The 23,193-nt window shown below is 41.0% G+C and overlaps 1 protein-coding gene across 5 annotated transcripts in view; it reads right to left on the minus strand.

Moving 5' to 3' along the window:
* Positions 1-790: 790 nt before the first annotated feature.
* DLG5 (discs large MAGUK scaffold protein 5) overlaps positions 791-23,193 on the minus strand; it is a 181,102-nt gene continuing 158,699 nt past the window's right edge. For all 5 annotated transcript variants that reach the window (XM_073353227.1, XM_073353225.1, XM_073353224.1 and 2 more), the window contains 11 exons: positions 23,054-23,187; positions 21,398-21,562; positions 20,859-21,042; positions 18,011-18,159; positions 17,441-17,611; positions 15,996-16,192; positions 15,506-15,649; positions 15,144-15,271; positions 14,092-14,201; positions 5,240-5,349; positions 791-2,428 (listed from right to left, as the gene is read on the minus strand). In XM_073353227.1, the coding sequence (XP_073209328.1) occupies positions 2,325-2,428; positions 5,240-5,349; positions 14,092-14,201; positions 15,144-15,271; positions 15,506-15,649; positions 15,996-16,192; positions 17,441-17,611; positions 18,011-18,159; positions 20,859-21,042; positions 21,398-21,562; positions 23,054-23,187 (1,596 nt within the window). In that variant the 3' untranslated portion in view covers positions 791-2,324. The remainder of the gene's footprint in view (positions 2,429-5,239; positions 5,350-14,091; positions 14,202-15,143; positions 15,272-15,505; positions 15,650-15,995; positions 16,193-17,440; positions 17,612-18,010; positions 18,160-20,858; positions 21,043-21,397; positions 21,563-23,053; positions 23,188-23,193) is intronic.

Here is a 23,193-nt window from a genome sequence, read left to right on the forward strand (position 1 = left end):
GCAAACCATTACTGTGGAATAATGTTGCTGCTGCCGCCAAGGCAGGCGTTTGTGCAAGAGTCTGAGAGAGAGAGAGAGGCAGGGGGCAGGGGTCTGCTGCTGCCTGAACTTACAAGACAGCATGCTGACACACACTCTGCCCCCCAAAACACACTGTCTCTCCCCCCCATACACACAACACACTCCCTGTCACTGTCGTCCCCTGCCCTTTGAAAAGCATGCTGCAGCCATTTGCACACTGGGATAGCTACCACAATGCACTGCTCTCAAGAGCTGCTAACATGGCCACACCACTGTGCTTGCAGCTGACAGTGTAAAAACATAGCAGCATTTTCCCTGCTGCGGTCTCCGAAGGCTGGTTTAACTTCCAGCGCTCTGCATCTGCAAGTGTAGCCAAGCCCTTATAAAAATATCGGTAAGGGACAGTTTTTCATCAGTTATCTCAATTGGCAGGCGCTTCAGAAAGGAATGTGTCCTTGAAACATCTATTGACAAGTCTGAATTCTGCCAACACCCTGAAAACCCATAGACCTTAGGTGAAGAAAAAAGAATTGGAGGTAAGTGTACAAATTATGCCTGCAGAATCTATTTTGTGGAGAAAGCTTGTGTGTACAGAGCCCACATGTCAATTTCAGACTACAGAATGAAGATTTTATATGTGCAAATGTTATGAGTACAAGAACTAAAATTGGCTCCATATGTCAAGTAAAAAGTGAGAATATACAATACATAAATAGTTCTTATGCACAAGTCAAGTTCTAGAAATTGACTTATTTAACACAGTAATCAGTTTCTTTAACTTTTTTTATACAAATTGACATTTTTATTTTTAGTACAGAAAATCCAAGTCAGAACTGTACCTGTGTCTCAGCTGTACCATTGGAGTCCAACTCTGACCTCAACTTAAAAAAAATATAATTGCTGTCCCACAACATGTAAAATATTTTTACCAGTAATTCATCAATACATTTCCTATATTTTTTTAAGTATTTTGAACGATAAAACAGTATCTGGAAAACAGAAGTTAAAATTTAGGACCAAATTTTTCTTTAAAGAGCTGTACAAGAAGAATCCCTTTTTTAATTAAAAAAACTGCAAATAAAAGCAAAACTACACACTGTTGGGTAAAACTAAAAAATACTTCTTGCTACATAATGAAATGTTAGGAACAGTCACCGAGAAACAGTTCTTCTTCAAAAGAACAACTGAAGTACAGTATCTACAAACATGACATACAGTTAAAGAGAGACAAAAACAAACTTGTTAGGAACACAGACTCAGAAGTGCAAAAACAAAAAAGGAATTGATGCAATGGAGTTTGGTACAATGGGTACATAAGTCTTGAACCAAAACTAAATGATTGCTTATTTGTTGACAGTGACAACACTAGCAATTATAGTACCTCCCTACAGGCTTTTAATTAAAGCCCTAAAACTGTGACTGTTCTTATATTAAATAAAAATCTATGTGAATGCTACACACTGAAGTACAATGCTTAAGAATTACCCTGCAAAATTGCACCAACATAAGCTTTCAATATTTACAGTCTCTAAAAGTGACAAACACAGCATGCTAGGCCTAGCTATGGACTCTCCCCATCTCTACTTAATCTAGGCCCAACAACCAAAAATTATTTCTCAACACACACTAAGTTCAGATTGATCAGATATATTATGATGTTTAAATATTTGCTCCATGCATAAAAACAAAAAACAGTATCTTTGACAGACAAGCATTTGTATTTTATCAACAGTGGTCTGCCCTGTAGAGGAGTGCACTTCCTTCTGAGCTCACTCCCAAAATGTACCGTTCACAAAACCCATGTGATTACCCGGTAGTCATGTCAACAGCGTGCTCGGAAATGGTTAGAATTGCAAGGTAGAATCACACTGCCCACAACCATTCATTCATATGTAAAAACATCACTCCATTTTGGAGATATGCCTCATTTGGGGAAAGGAAAAACTTAAAAAAAGACATTCAAGTAAACAACAACCAAATACTTGGAAAAGGATTTTGTAAACTTGTCATTCTAAAGGGTTTTTGTTTCGCAGCATCACTAAATTAATCTCCTATGAAAAAGTACACCTACGTTATATCCCATCCTGTTTTGTATAAAAGCACACCATAAAATACAAGTTTTTCTGATAAAGTGATCTCTCTCTTCCAGCCCACCTTGTGGATGTTTTTTTATTCAGTGTATCCATCCCCTTCATGAAAATCAATCTTTACATCTCTAGAGAGATATAATGGACAGTGTCCATTGGACAAAAAGAAAAGCCCACTGTTTAGTTACAGCCGCAGAAGAGTTTCACAGCAAGTATCTATAGCGGGCCAGCTGGAATCCACAGGACTTTATTTTGTTCTTGATCAACAGTTGTCATAATCTGAGTGCAAATGCTTGAAAGGGCTCCTCCCTGGACAATACCTACAAAAATAAAAACAAACACCACAATCACACACATCAGGCACCAGGAAAAGCAATTCATAGCCAGGTATTTTCCTACATAGTATTTATCAACAGACCATGAATAAATTAACCACTTGGATATCTGGCAGATACAAGAATGTGAGTAAAACAATAACAAGGATAAATAGAGCAGAGAGGTTAAGTATTTAATATCAGACTCTCCTGCGAACCCTTAAAATGACAAAAGAAGGCAGTCAGAGCCCTGGCTATAATCAACTAAGACAACTGTTTTGTTACTGAGTCCTTTGCTTGCTATTTTCAGAAGCATGTGGCAGAATTTGTTCATTACCCCTAAAAATGGCCAGAACCCCAGAATATCATAATAAACCCACACTGTTGAGCAAGGGGTGTTCAAGGTTTAATATTTATATAGTAATACACACAGACTATAGCTGTAGCAACTAGGTGCTGTTTACAAATATTTAAAACTAATTGTATAGGGATGAGCTAAATAAAACCACCATTGCTGTTACCACAAATTTATTGAGACAACTATGTTGGGGAGGGGTGGGGGGGGAAGAGAAGCAAATAGCCATAAATACACCTTGCATAGTGTTCGTAGGCATGCCAAACTCAGATGACGGTGGAATGCCAAGCAGAACAAGTTCAAAAGGCAAGGGCCTTTTGTTGAGAAATCCCTGATATATCTGTCCTGGAGTGCTCAGTTTGAAGAATTAACAGCGAGAGTTTTGCATCACGGTGTTACCCACTAAAATAAACTTTGCCCAGGACCCTCAAGCCATTCAAAGTAACTAGTGCAGGCAGTTAGGAACAGGTAATGGGACTTAACCAAAATAATAATAATCATCCCCAAAGCTTGGGCCTTGCCTGTACTGACACTTCTTAATGTCTGCCTGCTATTCCTTGCTCTAGCAGTTGTTCAGCTGCAACAGCACTCATGTAGGAAAAAAAATCCGTGTAGACAAGGGAGAGCAGACCATAGGAGCTTTAAAACGTAAGAGTGCCTTGCATATCTTAACAGCCGTGCCTGAAAGAGCCTGTGACCACAGCTAACAATTCTCTCGAGTAATAGGAAAAAATAGCAAGAGGCAGACTTTTCCTCGTCTGAACCGAGACACTTGAATACCACTTCAACAGAAAGGTATTCTAATGCACACAGCGCCGCACCAACACCATGAGAATTTGGAAGCAGAATGCACGGACTCAAAAAAGGACAAAAAGGGGCATTTAAAAGGCAATACAGATCAAACGAAGTGTGCAGTCTCTGAACTGAAGATGGCCTAAATGGGCTATTAGCCAAAAAAGGTTGGTTACTGAAGCAGCCCCAGGGTTCAGATCTGTAGGTCTGCTGCACACCAGGGAGAAAAAGCTATTGCGTGCAAGATTACATATCACTCTATGCTTAAACTACACACTTTTCTCAGAATCCTGCTATGTCAGTTAAGCACTGAATCTTAGCTTGGAATTTTTAGTATGTCAAAAGTATAATTCAGTTTCAACACAGCTGTTTTGGTTCTGTCTGTCTCAGTAGCATCCAGGAGCATCAAATTGGGGCCTGCAAACTGCTAGGCACCGTACAGACAGTCCATGCCTCAAAGAACTTACACTTTAAGGCCCCTCATCATGCAATGAGTCTCTGGTCACACATGGTTTGTTGCAGGATTGGCCTCAATTAAGACAACATGCAACAAAGGGGTGCAACATCCATACACAAGAAGCAGAGGATAGCATGTGGTTATATAAAAACTAGTTATGTGCACATTTACAAGGTTCATGGTCACTTCTTTGAAAATGGAGTACTTCTCTTATTTAAGCTGGAAAACTGCCATTGTTAATGATTTGTGACTTTTCTCAACATGTAATAGTAATACCTTCTTATGGAGAGACAGACCTGTCCCTAGAGAGAGAGAGAGAGAGAGAGAGAGTGTGTGTGTGTGTAAAACCACTTCTGTAAAAATCACAGCAGAATTTCTTCTAAATTAAAAGAAACGTTAAGGACTATAGCTCTATATAAGGGCTAGGAATTATTAATATTGTTATAAGGACTTCATGCTGTGTTCCTAGGCACCGTTTGTGTAATGTTGGGGCCATTTGCTTCTATAGTACAGAGATTTCAGCCTGAATGTTATGAGCTTATGCAGAAGAGTTTGGTGCTGAAATGAACTGAAGTATCCTTTAAGTACTGCAGCACTGTCTCGGGTAAAATATGTTCAAAAACATTCCTCAAACGTTCAGTGGCTCATATTATGAACTATGCCATCAAAACAGACCTCTGATATGATTATGTATAATGGTTCCATTCCAATAGCTGTGTACTCGCCTTCTTAAAAACCCCTATAACATGTCATATCAATATGTATTATTCCAAATCCATTAAATCCCAGTATAGCTTTCTTACATTAGAACTCCGAAATACACCACACTCTAGAGGAATAATAATAATAAAAAAATCAATGCATGTTGTAATGTTATGACAACAGTCACATCAATAACACTTACACTTTATATAGTTTCATCATAATGCTCCCAATACTGGGTCATTTGTGCCAAGCCATTTTGAGAGGTGTCATTATACTATATATAGAAGATACTCTAAATACTAAAACTAAAACTCCATGTTATAGATTAAGCAGTTGTGACTTTTTTTTTTAAAAGATTATATTCTCTTTAAGAGCACAAACATGACCAGAACCAAAGGAGAGAAAAAACACAAAAAAACCTGCTATGTACGAAAGGCTCTTTTGAAACATAGTTTAGGTGGAACAACCTGAAACTGTGTTCTTACTGAAATGATTATTAAATACTAACCTGTGAAGTACTTGCTATATTCCTGTTCTATTTTTTGAGCTGTCTCAAATTGTTCTTTGGAATGTTTTTGTGTAACTTTGTCCCTCAGAAAGATTGGGTCTTTTTGCTCTCTGTAAGAAAAGAAATAAAATGTCTGCTTAGCAGTTATTCTTTCAACAGACTGTAGATGAACTACATACAGTTATGGTAATGTCCAAGCCCCTGATTAATATTCAGGCACACAGAGAGCGCCGTCTGGTGATTCAGTGTAATATTACCAGTAATATCAGGTTTAAGTGATAGCCAAGGCATATGAATTGCTGTAATAGGAAACACAGCAGAACATTAGCAGAAATTCACTCAGTGAAAGCAAAGAAAAAAACCTCCAACTTCTCCAGTTTTAAAGTTCAGTTCAGAAGTCTCAGATCATCCTACACTTTGAAAAAAAACACTTCTTTATCAAAACAACACTAAAGAAACTGCTCTATCAAAGGACTTAAAATGTAAATGCATTTATTAAACTTTACAAATAAACAGAGAATCTTATGATATAAATTGGGGTGGAGGGGCAGCTAGGGACAAGCTGTAAAGTCCTCCTCCAGATCAACATTTCTCCAGCACTCAGAAGCATTTAGATCCATGGATTTGGTTCAAGCCCATCTCTACAAAATACTCTCATAAGTATGAAACCAAGATCCGATGTTTAGCTATCACACTTTGGATACCGGAGCAATTGGGCGAGGTAGGTACAGAGCCCTAACGTAAACAGAGGCTCTCCTAGGGGTTAGTGAGTAAAGGCAAGTTTCTGTCTGAAAGGGTGAAAAGCAGATAGCCTGCCTTTGCAATGCTGAGCTAATACATCAAGCTGGGCCAGTGTTGGTGTTATTGTAGATACTGTCCTAGTATTAAGGTGGTTTTCAAAAGCATCTAATTGACCTAGGAGCACAGATCCCTCTGAAAATTAATGACACCTGTGCTAAATTACTTAGGTGCTTTTGAAAATCCTACTATTAAACTTTTGATGTCCAGGACAGGTATTCCCAATGCTAATATGCTAATACACCTAATTTTGATGACAGGTTTCAGAGTGGTAGCTGTGTTAGTCTGTATCAGCAAAAAGAACGAGGAGTACTTGTTGCACCGTAGAGACTAACAAATTTATTTGGGCATAAACTTTCGTAGGCTAAAACCCACTTCAGTGGATGTATGCGGTGGAAAATACAGTAGGAAGACAGACAGACACATACATACAGAGAACGTGAAAAAATGGGTGTTGCCGTACCAACTCTAACTAGACTAATCAATTAAGGTGGGCTATTATCAGCAGGAGAAAAAAAACTTTTGTAGTGATAATTAAACTTTGAAATGGGCCATCCTGATTATCACTACAAAAGTTTTTTTTCTCCTGCTGATAATAGCCCACCTTAATTGATTAGTCTCATTAAAGTTGGTATGGCAACACCCATTTTTTCCATGTTCTCTGTATATCTATATATCTTCCTACTGCATTTTCCACTGCATGCATCTGATGAAGTGAGTTTCAGCCCACGAAAGCTTATGCCCAAATAAATTTGTTAGTCTCTAAAGTGCCACAAGTACTCCTCCTAATTTTGATGAGCACTGAGAAATCAGGACTTGTGTCAACAGTTCAATCTTTCACAATATTATATTTAAGTTGGTTTTCAAAAACAGTAGCTGTAAGAGTGCTCAACAGCAGCAGTTGCTTTATATTTTGAAAATCTAGCCAATAGCTAGTACAGCTTTACAGAGAATATGAAGCATACAGTGCTCACTTTGTTTATTTTTAATTACAAATATTTGCATTGTAAACAATGAAAAATAGTTTTTCAATTCATCTCATACAAGTAGTGAAAGTTATCATGAAAGTTGAACTTACAAATGTAGAATTATGTAAAAAAAACTGCATTCAAAAATAAAACAATGTAAAACTTTAGAGCCTAGAAAGTCCGCTCAGTCCTACTTCTTGTACAGCCAATTGCTCAGACAAACAAGTTTGTTTACATTTGCAGGAGATAATGCTGCCCTCTTCTTGTTTACAAAGTCATCTGAAAGTGAGAACAGGCATTCGTATGGCATTGTTATAGCTGGCGTTGCAAGATATTTATGCGCTAAATACGCTAAAGATTAGTATGTCCTGACGCACGTTCATTTCCATCATTTGAGTCAGATGCCACCAGCAGAAGGCTGATTTTCCTTTTTGGTGGTTTGGGTTCTGTAATTTCTGCATTAGAGTGTTGTGCTTTTAAGACTTCTGAAATGCATGCTCCACAGATTTTGGAAAGCACTTCAGATTCTTAAACCTTGGGATGAGTGCTGGAGCTATCTTTAGAAATTTCATATTAGTACCTTCTTTGCATTTTGTCAAATCTGCAGTGAAAGTGTTCTTAAAATGAACATATGCTGAGTCATCATCGGAGACTGCTATAACATGAAATATATGGCAGAATGCAGGTAAAACGCTAAGAAATATACAATTCTCCCCCCAAGGAGTTTAGCCATAAATTTAATTAATGCATTATTTTTTTAACGAGAGTCATCAGCGTAAAAGCATGTCCTCTGGACTGGTGGCCGAAGCATGAAGGGGCATACAAATAGTTAGCATATCTGGCATGTAAATGCCTTGCAATGCCAGCGACAAAAGTGCCGTGCAAAAGCCTGTTCTCACTTTCAGGCCTTGTCTACACTACGAAATTAGGTCGAATTTATATAAGTCGGTTTTGTAGAAAGCGTTTTTATACAGTCGATTGTGTGTGTCCCCACACAAATGCTCTAAGTGCATGTAGTCAGCGGAGTGTGTCCACAGTACTGAGGCAACTGTCGACTTCTGGAGTGTTTCACTGTGGGTAGCTATCCCACAGTTCCCGGAGTCTCTGCCGCCCACTGGAATTCTGGGTAGAAATCCAAGTGCCTGATGGGGCTAAAACATTGTCGCAGGTGGTTCTGGGTACATACCATCAGGCTCCCCCTTCCCTCCCTCCCTCCCTCCAGGGACAGACTATTGTTTTGCGCCTTTTTTCTTCAGTTACCTGTGCAGACGCCATACCACGGCAAGCATGGAGCCCACTCAGCTAACCGTCACCGTATGTCTCCTGAGTGCTGGCAGACGTGGTACTGCATTGCTACACTGCAGCAGTTTATTGCCTTTTGGCAGCGGACAGTACAGTATGACTGGTAGCCATCGTCGACGTAGTCCAAGGTGCTCTTTTAACTGACCTCGATGAGGTCAGGGGCGCCTGGGCAAACAAGGGAGTGACTCAGCCAGGTCATTTCCCTTTTAAGTTTCGTCTCATGGCGATTCAGTCCTACCGGCAGTGCACTGTCTTTTAATCTGCAGCCAACAGAAGACGATGGCCAGCAGTCATACTGCACGTCTTCTGCCGAGCACCCAGGAGATGACGATGGCTAGTGGTCGTACTGCAGTGTCTGCTGCCACCAGGATGTCTGAAGATAGATGAAGTGAATCAAAACAAGAAATAGATCAGATTTGTTTTGTATTCATTTTCTCCTCTCCCCCTCCGTGAAATCAACGGCCTGCTAAACCCAGTTTTGAGTTCTATCCTTGAAGGGGCCATTCCGTTTCTTGCAAAGCCACCCCCTTTGTTGATTTTAATTCCCTGTAAGCCAACCCTGTAAACCATGTTGTCAGTCGCCCCTCCCTCCGCCAGAGCAACGGCAAACAATCGTTTCACGCCCTTTTCCCTGGATTGCCCGAGCAGGAGCAGATGCCATAGCACAGCAAGCACGGAGCCCGTTTAGCTCACCATAGCAGTTATGACCATTGTAAACACCTCACGCATTATCGTGCCGTGTATGCAGAACCAGCACCTGAAAAACCAGGTGAGGAATACATGAACACAGATTTCTCTAAAACTGCGTTCTCCCACAATTTGGAGATCATGGTGTTAATGGGGCAGGCTCATGCCATGGAACGCCGATTCTGGGCCCGGGAAACAAGCACAGCGTGGTGGGACCGCATAGTGTTGCAGGTCTGGGATGATTCCCAGTGGCTCCGAAACTTTTGCACGTGTAAGGGCACTTTCATGGAACTTTGTGACTTGCTTTCCCCTGCCCTGAAGCGCAAGAATACCAAGATTAGAGCAGCCCTCACAGTTCACAAGCGAGTGGCAATAGCCCTGTGGAAGCTTGCAACGCCAGACAGCTACCGGTCAGTCGGTAATCAATTTGGAGTGGGAAAATCTACTGTGGGGGTTGCTGTGATGCAAGTAGCCAGCACAATAATTGAGCTGCTGCTATCAAAGGTAGTGACTCTGGGAAATGTGCAAGTCATACTAGATGGCTTTGCTGCAATGGGATTCCCTAACTATGGTGGGGCTATAGACGGAACGCATATCTCTATCTTGGGACCGGACCACCAGGGCAGCCAGTATATAAACTGCAAGGGGTACTTTTCAATGGTGCTGCAAGCACTGGTGGATCACAAGGGACATTTCATCAACATCAGTGTGGGATGGCCGGGAAAGGTACATGACGCTCGCACCTTCAGGAACTCTGGTCTGTTTCAACAGCTGCAGCAAGGAACTTACTTTCCAGACCAGAAAATAATCGTTGGGGATGTTGAAATGCCTATAGTTATCCTTGGAGACTCAGCCTACCCCTTAATGCCATGGCTCATGAAGGCGTACACCGGCACCCTGGACAGTAGTCAGGAGCTGTTCAGCTACTGACTGAGCAAGTGCAGAATGGTGGTAGAATGTGCATTTGGACATTTAAAGGGTCACTGGCGCAGTTTACTGACTCGCTCAGACCTCAGCGAAATCAATATTCCCATTGTTATTGCTGCTTGCTGTGTGCTCCACAATCTCTGAGTGAGTAAGGGGGAGACTTTTATGATGGGGTGGGAAGTTGATGCAAATCACCTGGCCGCTGAATACGCGCAGCCAGACACCGGGGCAGTTAGAAGAGCACAGAAGGAAGCGGTGAGCATCAGAGAAGCTTTGAAAACCAGTTTCATGACTGGCCAGGGTACTGTGTGACACTTCTGTTTGTTCTCCTTGATGAAAACCTGCCCCCTTGGTTAACTCTAATTCCCTGTAAGCCACCCGCCCTCCCGCCTTCGATCACAGCTTGCTTGCAAAGGAAAAAGTCACTGTCATTTAAAAAACATGTATTCTTTATTAATTGATTATAAAAATAGGGAGAAAGAAAAGGAGTACTTGTGGCACCTTAGAGACTAACAAATTTATTTGAGCATCAGCTTTCGTGAGTTACAGCTTATGCTCAAATAAATTTGTTAGTCTCTAAGGTGCCACAAGTACTCCTTTTCTTTTTTGAGGATACAGACGAACACGGCTGCTACTCTGAAAAATAGAGAGATAACTCAAAAGGTAGCCTGGGTGCGGTGTGGGAGGAGGGTAGGAGGGAAGGAAAAGGCCACTTTAAAACTTGTTGAATGCCAGCCTTCTCTTGCTTGGGCTGTCCACTGGGGTGGAGTGGTTGGGTGCCCAGAGCCTCCCCCTCCGCGTTCTTGGGCATCTGGGTGAGGAGGCTATGGAACTTGGGGAGGAGGGAGGGCGGTTAAGCAGGGGCTGCAGCGGCAGTCTGTGATCCTGCTGCCGTTCATGGACCTCCACCAGACGCCGGAGCATGTCCGTTTGCTCCTGCAGTAGGCCCAGTGTTTCCTCATGCCTCCTCTGATCTTCCTGACGCCACCTCTCCTCACGTTCATCGGCCACCATCCTGTACTCTGCTATTGTGTCCCTCTGCACAACTCTGTCAGTGCCAGACGACTGCATGAACTCTGAGAACATTTCCTCGCGCATGCGTTTTTTTCGCCGCCTTATCTGAGATAGGCTTTGGGACAGAGGAGGGAGGCTTGAAACATTTGCAGCTGCTGGAGGAAAAAAGGGAGTGAAGTATTAAAAAAAAGATACATTTTACAGAACAATGGCTATACTCTTTCACAGCGAACAACACTATTCACATTACATAGCATAGCACATGTGATTTTGGTACAAGGTCGCATTTTGCATCTTATATTGAGTGCCTGCGGCTTTGGTGTTAGAGATCACACATGCAGGGCCGGGCAACAGAATTGGGCTTGCAGGCAGCCATGGTAAGCCATAGTCTTTTGGCTTCTGCAACCTTCATAACAGCAGCCCCCTCCTTCCCCATACCAAGCAAAGCCCATTGAGTTGGCCATTTAGTGTTGCGGTTTTCCTGTTAACGTGCAGCAGCAGAAACCAAACAAACCCCCTCGCCCCATCCAGTTCTCTGGGATGATCGCTCTCCCTCTCCCCCAACCGCCTGGCTGGTATCAGGGAAGATCCCTGCTAGCCTAATGTGAACAGCTCAGCATCAATGACCCTCCCCCGGGTGGCTAACTGTGGGGAGGATTTCTTTTCAGCCACAGGCAAACAGCCCAGCGGGAGTGGCCATCTCTGAATGCCCCCTTAATTAAATTCCCCTATTTCAACCAGGTTACCATGAACGATATTACTCTCCTGAGGATAACACAGAGAGATAAAGAACAGATGTTGCTTGAATGCCAGCGAACACCAGGACCATACGCCGCCAGGCTTTGTCATGCAATGATACCAGATTACTTGCTACTAGCATGGTGTAGTAAAGTGTCCTACCATGGAGGACGGAATAAGGCTGCTCTCCCCAGGAACCTTCGGCAAAGGCTTTTAGAGTACCTCCAGGAGAGCGCCATGGAGATGACCCTGGAGGATTTCCGCTCCATCCCCAGACACGTTAACAGACTTTTCCAGTAGCTGTACTGGCCACAAATGCATCCCAAGTCCTCAGGGCTACTTAATCATTAAAAAACGCTTCCTTTTATAACATGTATTATATTTAAAAAGGTACACTCACCAGAGGTCCCTTTTCTAGCTTTGTTGGGTTGGGAGGGTATTTCAGGCAAAGTGATAAAGATCCTGGCTGTCGGGGAGAACCGTGTGCTGTGTGCTCTCCTTAAGCTCGTCCTCCTCATCTTCCCCATCTGCAAAATCCTCAGCCATGGCGGAGAGTACCCCATCATCAGAGTCCACGGACAGGGGTGGGGTAGTGGTGGCGGCCCCCCCCAGAATTGCATGCAGCTCAGCGAAGAAGCGGCATGTCTGGGGCTCTGTCCCATAGCATCCGTTTGATTCTTTGGTTTTCTAGTACGCTTGTCTGAGCTCCTTAAGTTTCACGCAGCACTGTGTTGAGCCCCTGCTGTAGCCTCTGTCCTGCATGGCCTCAGAGATTTTTTCAAATGTTTTGGCATTTTGTCTTTTGGAACGTAGTTCTGATAGCACGGATTCCTCTACCCACACAGCAATCAGATCCAGTACCTCCCGTTCGGTCCATGCTGGAGCTCTTTTTCGATTCTGGGACTGCATGGTCACCTGTGCTGATGAGCTCGCCTGGCCAAACAGGAAATGAGATTCAAAAGTCCCCGGGGCTTTTCCTGTACACCTGGCCAGTGCATCTGAGTTCAGAGTGCTGTCCAGAGCAGTCACAATGGTGCACTGTGGGATAGCTTCCGGAGGCCAATACCTTCGATTTGCGTCCACACTAACCCTAATTCGAAATGGCGATGTCTATTTCAACGCTAATCCCCTCGTTGGGGAGGAGTACAGATATCAGTTTTCAGAGTCCTTTATGTCAAAAAAATGGCTTCGTTGTGTGGACGGGTGCAGGGTTAATTCGGATTTAATGCTGCTAAATCAGACAAACTTGTAGTGTAGACCAGGCCTTAGGTGATGTAAATAAGAAGTGGGCAGCATTATCTCCCGTAAATGTAAACAAACTTATTTCTCTTATATCAGAGGGGTAGCCGTGTTAGTCTGGATCTGTAAAAGTGTCCTGTGGCACCTTATAGACTAACAGATGTATTGGAGCAAAAAAACTTCAGGACCAGACTTCAAAGAGAAATTGCTGAGCTTCAGTTCATTTGCAAATTTGACACCATCAGCTCAGGATTAAACAAAGACTGTGAACGGCTAGCCAACTACAAAAACAGTTTCTCCTCCCTTGGTGATCACATCTCAACTGCTGAAGAGGGCCTCATCCTCCCTGATGGAACTAACCTCGTTATCCCTAGCCTGATTCTTACTTGTATATTTATACCTGCCTCTGGAAATTTCTACTACATGCATCCGACAAAGTGGGTATTGACCCACGAAAGCTTATGCTCCAATACGTCTGTTAGTCTATAAGGTGCCACAGGACTCTTTGCCGCTTTTATTTCTCTTAGCGATTGGCAGAACAAGAAGTCGGACTGAGTAGACTTGTAGGCTCTAAAGTTTTACATTGTTTTTTAATGCAGTTGTGTAACAAAAAAGAAATCTACATTTGTAAGTTACAATTTTGCGCTAAAGAGATCGCACTACGGTACTTGTATGTGGTGAACAGAAAAATACTATTTCTTTTGTTTACAAATATTTGCAGTGTAAAATGATAATAAAAATAATATAAAGTGAGCACAGTACACTTCGTATTCTGTGTTGTAATTGAAATCAATATATTTGAAAACATAGAAAAACCATCCAGAAATATTTTAATAAATGGAAATTGGTATTCTATTGTTTAACAGTGTGATTAAAACTGCAATTAATCACAATTAATTTTCAAAACTGCAATTAATTTTTGAGTTAATCACATGAGTTAACTGCGATTAATAAACAGCACTACTTAATATACTTCCTATCAAAACATGGTAAGTTACAGACGTCCCTTCATTTTATCCCTCTGTTGCATGCTGATAAGTCTTCCTACCACACAAGAGAGTTGCAAGGCTTAATTGATTCACATTTAAAAAGGTTTTCTGAGATACTACAATGAAACTGGCTATACAAACTATTATTGTATAACAAAACAAGTGGCTGTAAGCTATATTTCTCACTTACTTGATTTGCTTAGCATTTTTGTACCGAATGAAGATGACAATAGGGTAGATATGAACACTGTGAAGCCGTTCAATGGCATGAGGAGCAATGTCCAACAGACAATGACAGTCCTAAAAACAAACATTGGGGTAGAAAGCATAAGCAAAGTTACAAAGCCCCTATTAATTCCCCAGTGAAACCCCAGTAACTCAACAGAATTTCTGTTTTACATTTATATAACAGGCCATTAAGCATATTTTCAACACCTTTTACACATAAAATATGTTGTGGCAGTAACTACAACGTGCATTGTATGTAAAGGATTTATCAATCCTCAGGATGACAAAAATACCTGAAACAATAAACCCCATTTAGAGTACAAAAAAATCTATTAATAAAAAAGACACTTATTTGAGGATATTGATATTAAATTGAAAATTTAGCTTAAAACAGATGGAATCAACTAATCTCAAACCTATTGCAAAAAAGGATTTAGGTATTCATTTATTTTCATCTTTAAGAACAGATTAATAGTCTTTCATATCTCCTAATGAGACCAAATATGCAGCTCTACTCCTTTAGCGGTAAGAGTATATATCCGGTTTGACAGAACACATTTTAATTCTGTTAATGTCAGTTTAGAGGTTTCTTTCTTGCAGTGTTTATGCACTGGCAAATTTCATGCTCTGAGCAATGTCAAGAAACAAAGTACTTAACTTTTTATTTTTCAAAATATTTTTAATTCAAACTATGCAATGCACAGAATTTCTATTTTTAACTAATATTAAGATGACTTAAAAAAGAACCACTAACACAACCAATTTCTCTACATCTAGGATTATAAGAGAGTCTTTAAATAGTGACATGATAAAACAAGGTAACAGCATTTATATTAAATTACCTTGTTTTTCTCAATAAGAAAATGCCCTGGGAACAATTCTTTGGTAATCTTTTGAAACAGAACAATATCAGTACTAGTACAATTTTTTTCAGGAAACACAGTATATAATAATTATCTGTAAATTTTACAGTGAACTGGAGAGCTGGAGAAGATACCATAGAGAGACAATCACCTTCTCTGTTATCTCCTTTATTGAAGCTACTGTTGTCACATCAAAATGTCCACTCCTTCGTTTGTAATCTATAAACAAACAGTCTTTCACTCCCCGTTCGATGGCTTGTTGGGAAGCTTTCATCACTTCTATTTCAAAGAACAAAAATTGATACTTCGTTCATTTATATTTCTTAACCACAGAACAAGATTTACAGGATATTATATAGAATTTCACGGTCCTGCTTTTTCCTACCCCTTCCAGAATCTTTGTGCTACCCTTTAATCCAGTTGTTAGGTCAGATGATTGTGTTATTTCTACAAGTACAAATAAACATGACATGGCAAAACACACAAAGTTGCTCTCAATCCTTGTACACTTACCAAGGGGACATCTACAAAATTTTCCAGGAGATTCTTTGACTAGCATGTCCTTCACAGCATCAGGTAATGGTCCTAGAATGAGTACGGGCCTGGGAGAGGTACAATCCACCTTCTGTACACGCTGATAAGCCAGACTCACAGAATCTAAAAAGAGAAACAAAAAAGTCACTTATGCACAATTTAAAATGTTTTTGCAGTATCGTTCAGATAATTAAAGGGGCGGGGGGTGAGGGAGGCAACCCTGCTCAAAAGGTTAAATTTTACTATTCATACATCGGGAAATGGACTTTTTAAGTTAATAAATTACAAGCACTAATTTGAGATGATGATCTGGTTTGTTATTTAATGCCTATGTTGGTGCCTGAGGACAATGAGTGTCACAGTACACAGATGATTCTCCAGTGTTTATATGCAGACCAACCAGAAAACCACACTTCTCTCAGGTGTTTTTCATAGCCTTAAGAAAACTAAAACTAACAAAGGCACTTGCCATCTAAGAAAGGAATGGAGTCTGTACTGATTGTATCGAGAGCCAGTAAATCTTTTCCATCTTTGGAACCACTACGCTTGTGTTTATGCTTTCTTCTAAAGAATGATCTTCGAGCTGCTGCTGACAAAGTCTTAGTGGAGCTGTTTTCATCTTTAGTCTCAGACATACTGTGTCTCCTATAGAACTCCTGGTCCATCCTAGAGTGAAATGGATTGAGTAATTGTATTCAGGTTAGTACCAACACATAGGGATTTTAAGAGCCATTCTTCACAAAAGAAAAGAAAAAAATCTAACATCACTAAGGAAAACTTGTATAGGACAATTGCCAAATGATCTCAAGCAGCATCAACAGAATATCCATAACCTGAAAAGATAGCTGAAACTACTATTGATCAACATTGGAAGAATATATCCCATGTATTATATCTCTTAAGTCTGACTTTCTGGGCCTTTCTTCAGGAACACTAGAATGTGGGTAAACATAATAGCACTGGAAAGAGCTTGACAAGTTCTGGCTGAGAATTTTGGGGAAGATTTTTAAAGGTAATTAGGCCCCTAATTCCCAATGAAAGCCCACCTCCCCCTACATAGACATATAGCCACACTTTTGGTTATAAGATGCTGCACGTTGTATTGCCATTATTGTTTCTGCAAACTAGGTGGTTAGTTTTGTTTAACAGTCTAACACAAAATTACTATCATGCAGTTGTATTAAAAATGGAAGCAAACTTACTGTACACATAGCAGGTATCTTTATGTCTGCAAAATAGGGTCAGTTCCTTCTTACTTAGCTCACAGGAACAGTGTGAGGATAATTATGTCTATACTGTGTTTTCAAAATGTTATGTAACAGCTAGCCTACGTATTAGCATAGCTTCTATGGTCAAGAATTGCTTACAAGTTCTTATGAGGAAAGGAGAGAACGGAAGTGCAGAAATAGCAGTGGTCTTAAAAAGGTGAGACTATTTGCCTACTGAATGATACTGAATGCGACTTCACTAAACAGCTAAAAATGTAATGGCTGAATAAAGGTTATATTCTGCCCTTGATCTTGGTGAATATTTCCCTTTGGTAATAGTGGATTGTTTTGGGTACACAGTCCTCAATCTACACATATCATAATTCAAAAGGGAATGGCTGTCTAAAAATGGGTCTTACACCCCCAATTTAAATGATATTTCTGGTTACTGTCTGAATCTTCTTTCACAGCACAGCACTGTGTGTCATTTCTACTTTTAGGAGGTTACTATTAGCAGCACTAAAATGACTTGACAGAACGTCTTATTTAATTAGATGTTATTAAAACATGCCACCCCTAAAACACTTCTAGGAAACTAATACCTCACGGGAATCACACAGCTTTGAAGACTGAAACCCGATTCTTTTTTGTTTATAGCTCATCATTCAGGAACTTTAAGAAACAATTTTTCACTAAGGTCACTTACATATATTTACTGGGAATCTGTCCTCTCTCTAGCTTTTGAGCATTCTCATCCAGCTGCCAAGCCATCCAGCAACCAAAGTTCCCCTGTGGTAGAGTATCATCAACATACAAAATGTCATCCTTCTTAAAGTTTAAATCCTGCTCCACCTCTGCCAGCCGATCATAAAGTGCTCTGCAAAGAGAGACATAAATAGACTCTATAACTGAAGCTCCACCATCTCAAGTGAAGCAAGTGGTGTAGATATTTAGGAAAATAAATGACACTCCGCTGGAGTTGGTCTCTAACATTCCAAATGCCCATGTACTCACAGTACAGTATGCAGTTAAACTTGGGATACAGGTTGCACACTTCCAGCAATTGCAAAGAATCAAGGGCTAACTGAGATACGGCATTGTGCTTTGAATTTCCAAAATACGCCAAAAGACTGATTTGCTGCCTCTCTGATCCCTTGCATACAATGGTCAGCATACTATTCTAGCAGCCTTGTATGGTCCTTTACCTTGAAACTATTTGCAACTACATGTGATTCTTACTGGAAAAATCTAAGCTATATAATGGACATGTGAATACCTGATATAGAATCCATCTCCAGGTAACTCTTTAATCTTGTTGAATTCTTCTATTCTGTACTGAGCCTTCACTCTGATATTTTCTCCTGGCTTCAGCATTTCAAGGTAGGCTTCCTCAGCTGTTTTATTTCGCATATCAACAGATCCATACTGTAAAATACAGAAAAACCCAAAACTCATGAGGTCTCAGAGCTGACGCTGTGTCTTAATACATTGTAGGATTAGAGTGGAGCCTGAGGAAGCATTTGAAGTGGGAGTTTGGTTCTCCCAAAGGCAGGTACGTGTGTAAAAGGAAAACTCACCACAGCATGATACAACATTAGTGTAGGCACCAGTTAAAATGTCCAGCACTGAGAGAGAGAGGAGGATTTAAAAAAAATCCCTGAAGAAAATGCAGTGGATATACACAAGAAGAGAAAAAGCCACCGTATTCCCTTAGCTATTCTGGACACAAAAGCAGGAAATCACAAGATTCCAAGGAGAACTTATTTAGGATTCCTAGAGAGAAAAAGTGGGTGAGGGGTTAGGTGCACCTTACATCGACCTAGCTATGGAAACATCTTCGCTTAAATTTGGCTCCCGCTGACACCAGTGCATCTCTACGCTGATTGTAACACCTCCCCGAACAGCATAGAGTCATGGTTGATGTAATTAGGTCGACGCAGTGTCAGTGTAGACAGTGTGTTCCTTATGTCGACTGTTATCGCTTTCAGGAGCCATCCCACAATGCGCTGGCTGATTGTGTACAGGTTGACATAATCTTGTAGACAAGGCAGTAATCTCTTTTATTGCACCAACTTTGGTTGGTGAGAGAGACAAGCTTTCGAACCACACAGAGCTCTTCAGGTCTGGGAAAGGTACTCCCAGAGTCACAGCAAAATGCAGGGTGGAACAGATTGTTAGCGTAAGTACAGGTTTCAGAGTGGCAGCCGTGTTAGTCTGTATCCGCAAAAAGAAAAGGAGGACTTGTGGCACCTTAGAGACTAACAAATTTATTTGAGCATATGTTTTCGTGAGCTATAGCTCACTGCATCGGATGCATGCATTTCTTTTAGCACATATTGTAAGGTACTATTCAAGGTTGAGTGGCCTGTTAACACCTCTGCAGTCAGAGGACAAAAAGAGGGGGTTAATGGGGTACAGATTGTTGTAATAAACCACAAATTCAGTGTCTCTGTTCAGTCCATGATTTTTATTTTAGGATTCATAGGCAGATCAAGTGGTCTGAATCAAGGCGTAAACTTAAAAACAAACCCTGCACATCTCCTACGTGTGGACCAGTATCAAGGAGTAAGCAGGTACAATGGGAACATCTACCAAAGTACTCACCTGCACTCCATCACATTAGTATCTAGGCATCTCACAAACAATGTATTTATCCTCCCAATACCCCTGTCAAGTAGGGAAATATCCCCATTTCACAGATGGAAAAACAAGGCACAGAAAGATTAAGGGGTTGCCCAAGGTCACCAGGGAAATCTGTGATACAAGACCAAACTTCTCTGTAACATGGAACCTCCCTTCTTCTTGCTTCCACCACACGGGGAGAGGGCTTGCGGTCCATAGGGGCTATTGTATCCTATCTACAGAGTCAGGGCTCAAGGTTTCTCATCTAGAGCCTACTACCCTCTAGAGCACTAATTCTCAACTCCTAGTACATGTACACCAACACTGGTACTTCAAGCTTGTGTGTAGTTTGTACTCTAAACTCCCTGTCTTTAGCAAAGATAAGCCTCCGTGTAGTGTCAGTTGTTGTCAACTATTTAACTGTGAGAGTTAAAACCAAGGCCCTGAGTCCCCAGTGGTATATTAGGCCCAACCTATGGGGCAGGGACTCCAGAATCATGGCGTACTCCCTCCCCTCCTCAACAGTCTGTTCCAATCAGCACAGAGTTCTTTGTGCAATTTAGGGTTTTCATACTAATCCAATTTTTCGTATGCTGCTGCAGTTGTTACTCTCGCAGCGTGCTGCAGATTTTTGTACTGACAAGGAGTAAGTGCAGAGTAGGTCATGGGACAGTTTTCGTTCTGGGAAGTGGATGACTCTCCTCAGAGCAGTCTAAGGTCTTCTCTGCACTGAGAGTTTGTCCTAATTACAGCCATCTGTGTGGCTGAACCACTGCAAACCCCTACTGCAGACAGATGAAACTGTGCTAACTGTGGCTCATAGCAGTTTACCACGTCTACACTAGGAATTATACATATGGCTGACAAAGAGATTAATTTCTGATAATGGTAATTTCACATTTCCCAGCAAGTAGTTGCCCCACGACACCTGTCCCAGTTGCCACTCCAGCCAACAATGAAAAATAGGCACATTTCTGCTAAAACGATCACCTGTGAAATAGTTCCTGTTGGCATTTAAACACTTAAGAGACTTGCAACGTAACACACCATCGAAATGATGGGGACAGTTCACAGATCTCAGAGCTCTTGTTTCAGACAGACTCAGAGTTCTCATAGCATCACTTAGACATTTTTCACACTTGGAAGGGCCATCAGTCTGCACTAGGTTTTCCAGGGTTACTAACACTGGTGAAAATGAACTGGTCTTAGTGGGGGGGGGGGGGGTGACTTTTGCTGAGTGCCCCTAGTGTAAGCAAGGCCTAACATGAAGCAGAGAAAAGAATGCTTCAGAACAGAAACATAAAAGCGAACAACGTAGTTCCTACGGGCAACTGCATGTAGCTGTCAAACCTGCCAGAAAGTGCCCTGCTGTAAGGAATCTAGTAGCAACAACTAATTTGTTGGACTACCATCAGGCATGCTCTCAAGCTACATGCTTTTTTTTAAAATTTGAAAGGTTAGAAGGGAATATGTCTTCTATATTTTGTATCTTCACAGTTTACCTCAAGTATTATGTCTCCTGTTACTAGTCCATCAGGTCCTTTTGCTGGGCTGTCCTCTTCTATATCAGACACAAATATTCCATGCAGGTTTCCACCACATATCTGGATTCCAAGCTCCACTTGGGATTTTTTAATGACAACATTTCTTGGTTCAGGGGTCCTCTTGTTTGTGTCCACAGGGACCCTTTTGATAGCAATTTGAAAAAAGTGTATTAGCTGCTCTCATTTACAATTCAAGTGCAACAAGAAGAAAAGCAGTCTATTTCCCTCCTTATTACATCTCTAGAGCATAAGCATCCCATTTTTAACTTCAACTTCATGCTTCCTATATGGTTCTTAATTAAACTAATCTTGTTGCTCCATTTGTATTTGAAGTGCTTCTCAAATAGGTCTGCAAGAAACAAGGAAATTGTTTTATTTCAAGCCATGTGCTCCTGTCTATTGAAACATGTCAGTGCACTTCAAGAAGCACGTTTCATTTCATGTCTTGTCCTCCGCCAATTTTGGAAAACAGAAAATGACATGGTCAGACTACTTACCTCATGGAATTCCGGGGACTAGTTGTCGGTGTGGTTTGTTTGGATGGAGGTGTCATTGTTCCTTCATCCTGTTCACTCACAGTATCAATTATGGAATGATTGTCGGGGGTTGCAGCTCCACTGCCTTGAGGAGTGGAATGATTGCTCACTGGTTCTAAACGAGAACTAAACAGAGAGCGAGAGAGGGTGTAAAATACACTGATAAATGTTAACAGTCCAACAAATACCAAACTAACTTCAGATATCAAGGAACATTCATAATTCAGATACTGGTTTTCCCTGGAATCTCAATCTGGGCTAAAATCAAGTTGAAATCAGATGAGAAATCTCAAAATAGTGCAACAGTATAAGCCTTCTAAATTTCTTTCTAGGCAACTTTGCACTACCGTTATAGCTAATGTCTTTGGGTTCTGTTTTGCAAGACTTCTCTGTGCAGATCTCCCAGTTAGGTCCTTGGTTTCTGTAGGGAACTATACGCCTCACTAGTATATTTTTGCTTTTTATTGCTATTTCTGAATAAATGCCGTATATACTTGTTCATTAGCCCGTTTGTTTATAAGCCGGCCCCCCAAGATAGATAGATAAAAACTGTATGACCCTTTCATAAGCTGACCCTATATTTCAGGGGTTGGCAAACTTTGGCTCCCGGCTTGTCAGGGTAAGCTGCTGGCAGGTTGGGATGTTTTATTTACCTGCAGTGTCTGCAGGCATGGAGTTACCTAGCTAGCATTTATACTGAGGTTTGTCTACACTTACCAGGGAATCGATGTGTGGCAATCGATGCATTGGTGGTCGGTCAATTTAGCGGGTCTAGTGAAGAGTGTAGTGTGGACCCCACAGTAAGTAGATCTAAGCTACATCGATTTGAGTTACGCTATTCATGTAACACAAATTGCACGGCTTAGATCGACTTTTCCCTGTAGCGTAGACAAGGCCTGAGCTTATCACAGTATGAGCCTACTACAAGCAGAGGACATCAGTAACAACTAAAGCTGACCAAGGAATGTGGCTGCTTAAATATTGATGGTGTCATTAACTTGTTTTTTTCCCTCTTAAGAGCACTACAGTTCACCTTTGTGAATGTCCAGGTAGTCTCTCCGGAGCATAGATTTTTTTGCTTGAACCAGCCTGTTTCTAAAGATCCAAGTGGATTCTTACAGAAACAGTCCCTTATTTTTTGATATGTAGTCAGGTATATTTTAGATAAAAGTCCCCTCTTGAAAGGCCAGTAGGCTCTTCTTTCACCCCCCCCCCCCCAACTCTGAGAAAATTCCTAAAAAAGCCTATATATAATTGCACAGACTTTGCAAAAACAAAAAAAAAACCAAAACCAACTTCAGTACTCTTTTGACAAAGTGTCACTGCTACTAGCGCTCCTAAAGCAAACCAATGTGTGATTACTGTGGTAGAAAAGAACACATTTTTTGTTTTTAGTTTCATGTTTCTGAAAAGTAACTTTTTCCTTGTTTAGTCTTAAACAAAATAAAACAAATGCCTTGGTTTTAAAATGGATGCTATTCACCTTGTTTTGTTTTTTCTAAGCACTCATATTTTTTAATCAAAACATCTTTAATAGTGTCAGTTTAGAATGTTTTTAATATCTTGATAAATGACACAGACCAGACAATAGCATTTTCAAGGTCTAGCTACTTTTACCTCGATCGTGAGTGATTGCCAAGTTGATACATATGTGGGTTGTACTGAGCCAGAATAGTTATGGTGTCACATTGCTGTCCAATGATCAGTCGAGCCTGCTGCTCTGTAGCATTTCTCAGATTTATTCCATTAAACTAGAA

The sequence above is a fragment of the Lepidochelys kempii genome, chromosome 7 (assembly GCF_965140265.1).
Source record: "Lepidochelys kempii isolate rLepKem1 chromosome 7, rLepKem1.hap2, whole genome shotgun sequence".
NCBI classification, from domain to species: Eukaryota; Metazoa; Chordata; order Testudines; family Cheloniidae; genus Lepidochelys; species Lepidochelys kempii.